Here is a 6,000-nt window from a genome sequence, read left to right on the forward strand (position 1 = left end):
TGAATGAATGAATGAATGAATGAATAAATAAAAGGTGTTTTTTGTAGTTCGGCACACGCAGAATTACAGAAACGCCAACATAAGTAAACTATCCAGAGAGCTGTGAGGACGGCAGAGAAAATCGTCAGAGCTTCCCTCACGACTACACAGGTCCAATACCGGTCACGCTGGATAAGCAGAGCTGATAAAATACTCAAGGACTTCACTCACGCCACCCATGGTCTGTTTAACCTTCTGCCATCGGGCAAACGCTACCGCAGTGTGTGGTGCATGACTGCTCAGACTCAGGCCATCAGACTACTTAACTCCCTTTAACACTACACAAACATGTCTGTCTGTCTTATTTTTGCACATTCGAGCTTGGAGAAACACAGCTTGGTTGTGCTGTGCACTCCATGTTGTATGGTCTGAATGAAAATAAAGCTCACTTTGGCTTTGACTGTACTGGAGTTAACTGTAGCGGAAGCCATTTTGAAAAAAAAAGTTAAAAGCTGATGAGGTCTGCTTTGTTTTTTTTTTGTAATGCGGAATACTCGTCAGAGTTCCGTATTCTATTCCGTTGGGCCCCACTCAGTTCAGTGCAGCTCCGTGCAGTTAGTTCCATTCAGCCATTTAGTGTTCACAGCGAGTTTCTCTCTCCATTTACAGTGTGCGAACTTAGCGAATTACATTGATTTATTTTGCGAGTGGATTCGAAAATCTGCAACATTTTCAACTTGACATGTCGGCTTTTTGTTCAAGAAGGTAATACCGTGTTTTTTTACCTCATGAAATTTAGAAAAGTTTAGAAAAGTGTCAGTGAAGTGTAGCGACAAACGCTAAGCTATCTACAGCATATCTAACATGTCTTTGCTAAAATGTGTTAATTTACCCTGTGTATGGATACTTTTCAGACATCCTGTATCTAATTAACATTTCCAGTTGGAATGAGTAAAAAAATTATAATTTTACACCATGACTACAGATTAAAGTAGAAGATTTTTGTTATAGTGTATGGTTTATGTGCCTGAGCTAAAACTAAAGACAGAACTAAAGAGATCAGCACATCAGCACAATGACAGATAAAACTCTCTGATCATAGTAAATAGATCATTTACTTATTCAATAAGCAAAGAGATTCTAGACAGCACTTTTTCTACAAAAAAAAAATAGAAAAAATGTCAAGAGTGAACAGGCAGTGAGCTACACAGATAGTTAAAGTTAGTTAGCAACACAGGTAAAGTATGAAGCCTATTAGTCGTTATTTGAAAAGACAGAGTGTGACAGAAATTTAGGAAGTTTGAATTGATGTGAACTGAAGCCCCCAGCAGTGATCAGCTCATCCTCCATTTCCAGTACGAAATATAATTTTAACCCACAGTGAGTGAGGACATTCACATGTACTACAAGTACTGCAAAGGGCAGAAGCAAGCGGGAAATGTGGGCTTTGGGCTTTGTTACGGGCAACCATCACCTTAAACGAGATACCGTATAGAAACAGTGAATCACGCCTATTTATAAGCCTGTCGTGGTCACACTACGTCTCGTTCCCTTTTCAGGGACATTTTGTGAGAACAGCAAACGTTTAACCATTCCAGATACAGAAACACTCAAACTCTGGTTATGAGATTTATGTATGTCTAATCATTAACATATAAATGAGACTTTGAGACAATGATTTCTTTCTTAGGATCGGTGCTTCTCCTGTTAACATCAGGCAACCAGTGATGAGAGTCTCCAGGGACGTTCGGAGGAATGTTAGGGTAAATATATGACAAATCTATCTAAATTTGCACATTGTATTTTTCCCTAAAGTAATATGGAAATGTAAACAATGCATATGTAATATAACTGGGGGTTTGACGATGATGTCATCATTCCTCTCACCAAGGTGTTTTTCAAGAGCAGTGAATCTGACTTGCCAAAACTGACAACTATGACTCCTGTACCTGACTCTGGTGTTACAAAGCCGAAGAAGAAATCGTGGCTGTCTCGCTTAGGCATGTCAAAGATTTTCCGAAAGGTAAACTGCTTTATTATTTTTACACATTTTAAACTTTTTTCATTGGGTTCTATAGTAATATGGTGGATGAGGGAAAAACAAAATGCATTCTGTAATTTGCATCTTCTGCTCATGTTCAGAAAATCTAATGCACTGTGACCTGCTTGAGCTTTTTGTAATAATTTATTCTCTACGAACAGAAATCGAAGGCAGGAACTGAGGCAGATGATTCAGATGAATCTGAAAGTAAGGCCTCATACGTTCCGTAATCATTGAATAAAGATCAAAATTCCCCTTAAACTGGATACTTTCTAATAGTTTCCTTGTTTTTAGGTCTGTCCGGGAAATCACAGCGCGGGAGAGAAGTGTACCGTATACCATCACGGAGGCCTCTTCTCTTCAAAAAAATGCATCTCCGCTTTCCTCGGAGAAAAACAACCCGTTCCAGGTTAGCTACAGTTCCATCCTTTGCTGTTATAATAACCTCCACTCCTCTGGGAAGACTTTCCAATAGATTTTACAGCATTTTATGGCTGTGTGGGAATTTGTGTTCACAAAAATAGCTTAATGAACACAAATCGCTATTAAAACCCTTCAAGAGTTTAAACGTGCTCGTGTATGAGCCTGCTAAATAAAACATCTTCTGTAAGATGAACATTTTACAAGATTGCGATTGTTTTTCTTCACATTTGTGAGAACAGTGAAGTAAGGCCGTCCCAGATATAAGCACACTCTCAACCGCTCAAAACACCAGTTATGAGATTTATGTATTTCTAATCATTATACATTTGACTTTGAGCTGATGTTTTATCTCTTAGGAACAGTGTCTCTCTTTGCAACATCAACCAAGAAACAAGGAGTGTCTTCGGTTCAGCTCAGATTAATAATATGGTAAATAAATGACAAATCTATCTATATTTGTATATCAAATTTGTCTCTACAGTCATTTTGTATGTAAATAATAATAATAATAATAATAATAATAATAATAATAGTAAATAAACATGACCAGGTCACTGGGGAAACTTGAATACACGGTATGTTTGTCTGCAGGTTGAAAGGGACATGGCTTCTGCTTCAGTGACACCACAATGGAGTGAAGCTGCAGACGTGATTTCAACTTTGTCACGTGCAAACCAGGAAGATGAGACAGGAACGACCACATACATCATTAACCTTCCTATAATCTCTCCTTTCGCTGTGCACCACTGTGCTCATGCCATTGTACTACGAGCACAGCGGGCATGCGGCTCGAATCCTGCCGGAACACTGATGTTAGCGGCTAAGAGCAAACAAGTGGGGCAACTGGCAGAATCCGTGCTTCATATTTTATCCAAGATGCCCGGACTTTGTCTAGCTGATGGTGAGAACATCCCGAAGCAGCTCCACCGTGTAGTCATAGAAAGGATGTATGAAGAGCTGCTGTCAAATATGGGGACGCCATTTGACCTCATGAAGGCCTTTAATGCTGGAGCTGAGCGGGTACATCACGCCTTCGCTCAGTCCTTTCTGAAGGCAATGGAAGATGAGGATTTGGAGTCGTGCCTGTTTTGTCCACCAGGCACAGACAGTCTCTGTGATGAGAATGAAAGTGACAGGACTGATGAAGATTCTGTTGAGAAGAGCACAAGCATGGCCATATTACTGCTACTGAAACTTCTGGCTAACGGTCCTCCACACACGCTTCCTCCTGATGTCTCCCCTCAGAAACTGATGAACAAAGTTCTAACTTCATGCACTGAGGCTCTGAGTGGATCTGTTGGAGAACAGATTGAAAAACTCTATCAGAAGATTTTTGTTGATCTTTGTGGACAAGTTAGTGTCGGGAGATTGTTCCACATGGCGTATGCTTCTGAGGACTGGGGGTTTGACGATGATGTCATCGCTCCTCTGACGCCTTTGACTCCTGAGACTGATGCTGGGGTTACAAAGTTGAAGAAGAAAACACTGCCGTCTCACTTCAGAGCGCCAAAGAGTTTCACAAAGGTAAACTGTTTTATCCTTTTTACCCGTTCATTTTTCATTGTGTTCTATAATACCATAGAAATAAACATTCTGAGATGGTGGATGAAGAAAAAATGTATCCACCAGGTCATTGGGGTAACTTGACTATACAGTATATTTGTCTGCAGGTTAAACGTGACATGGATTCTGCTTCAGTGACACCACAATGGAGTGAAGCTACAGACACGATTTCAACTTGGTCAAGTGCAAGCCAGGAAGATGAGCCAGGAAGGATCACGTACATCATTTACCTCAATCTTCCTATAATCTCTCCTTTCGCTGTGCACCACTGTGCTCATGCCATTGTACTACGAGCACAGCGGGCATGCAGCTCGAATCCTGCAGGAACACTGATGTTAGCGGCTAAGAGTAAACAAGTGGGGCAACTGGCAGAATCCGTGCTTAAAGTTTTATCCAGGATGCCAGAACTTTGTGTGGCGGACGGTGAGCACATCCCCAAAAAGCTCCACCCTGTAGTCATAGACAGGATCTATGAAGAGCTGCTGTCAAAAACAGGAACTCCGTTTGACCTCATGAAGGCCTTTAATGCTGGAGCTGAGTGGATACATCATGCCTTCGCTCAGTCCTTTCTGAAGGCAATGGAAGATGAGGATTTGGAGTTATGTTTGCTTTATCCGTCAAACTCGGACAGCCTCCATGACGACAGGACTGATGCAGTATCTGCTGAGAACAGCACAAGCATGGCCATATTACTGCTACTGAAACTGCTAGCTAATGGTCCTCCACACACGCTTCCTCCTGATGTCTCCCCTCAGGAACTGATGAACAAACTTCTAACTTTGTGCACTGCGGCTCTGAGTAGATCTGTTGGAAAACATATTGAAGACCTCTATCAGAAGGTTTTTGTTGATCTTTGTGGACAAGTTAATGTAGAGAAGTTATTCCACATGGCAGACACTTCTGAGGACTGGGGGTTTGATGATGACGTCATCACATCACCAACGAGCCTTTCAATCACTCCATTGACTCCAAATTGACAACTGTGGAACAGGAAAGCTGGGGAAGTCAGGGGAGCACGCCGAGTTCATTCAAGTTGAATGAAAGGTTATGTGCAGAAGAATGAAGATACAGAATTGGAGGACGCCAAGGAGCTTCTCCTCAGGAGTGTGTACATATGTTGTTTACTTTGTTTATTTTGAACCCTTCTTCCTTTATGTGAAAATTTGTGTGCATTATTATTATTATTAATAATAAAATTATTTTGCAACTATGTATTTGACTGTTTTCTCTAGTAAAGCCTTTCCTACACTCCTGTTCATAATGCTTTTGTCAGGAAAGAATATAAGTCTTGTAATTCCTTTCATTAAATTAAAATTCCTCTCTTATGTCATTCAACTGCAATATTAATGTTGATCAACCTTCGACCGTATTTCACTTTCTAATACACTATTAGGATTCTGCTTCCACCCGATAACTTTCCATAACTACTCTAATATACTGTATACACAGACATATTTCCATTACACTAATACAAACATTGCAGCTACAGTAGATAGCAAACAACAGGTCTTACTGCTATGGAAATACCACAATCAAACATAAAGCACACTGAAATCAAGTGACGTTACACCTGATTAGCAGTCACTGCCAGTCCTACTACACTTGTGTATCATTTTTAATATCCGACTGCAAATACCAAATCCCGTTTTAATCCTACTGACAGCAAGCAGCCGTTTAATGCGTAATCTGGGAAGCGGCTAAAAGTAATCAAAGCAATGATTGAATAATTATCTCAAGTGGAATTAATTAAACATGCCAATGAACTCATCTTGAACATCTGTCCTGGTTTGTGGCTCTTAATCGCTTGTGAGAATAGCGCCCGCCGAACGGGTGAAGCAGATTGAGTGCAACCATCTCCGTAACTGCCATTGTTTACCAACAATAATTAATATCACGTCATGTATAACTAAGCTCTGAAGCCCTGTAATGAGCGTGCAGAAATGAGCAGCTTTTTCGGGCGCTCTCAGGAGAGTGTGCGAGACAGACAGAGGTCA

General features: G+C 40.7%; 1 protein-coding gene across 2 annotated transcripts; it reads left to right on the top strand.

The window, feature by feature from the left end:
• The first annotated feature begins 587 nt into the window (after positions 1-587).
• Positions 588-5,210, top strand: LOC108260542 (uncharacterized). 2 transcript variants are annotated; one of them, XM_017460924.1, is made up of 8 exons: positions 588-744; positions 1,670-1,742; positions 1,871-2,002; positions 2,182-2,227; positions 2,315-2,429; positions 2,800-2,872; positions 3,035-3,967; positions 4,114-5,210. In XM_017460924.1, the coding sequence occupies exons 1-8, from the start codon at positions 722-724 to the stop codon at positions 4,981-4,983; spliced, it is 2,265 nt and encodes a 754-aa protein (XP_017316413.1). In that variant the 5' UTR covers positions 588-721; the 3' UTR covers positions 4,984-5,210. The 2 variants fall into 2 exon arrangements, with proteins under 2 accessions (XP_017316413.1, XP_017316414.1); XM_017460925.1 differs by having other exon boundaries at positions 1,670-1,736.
• The last annotated feature ends 790 nt before the right edge of the window (positions 5,211-6,000 follow it).

The sequence above is a fragment of the Ictalurus punctatus genome, chromosome 29 (assembly GCF_001660625.3).
Source record: "Ictalurus punctatus breed USDA103 chromosome 29, Coco_2.0, whole genome shotgun sequence".
NCBI classification, from domain to species: domain Eukaryota; kingdom Metazoa; phylum Chordata; class Actinopteri; order Siluriformes; family Ictaluridae; genus Ictalurus; species Ictalurus punctatus.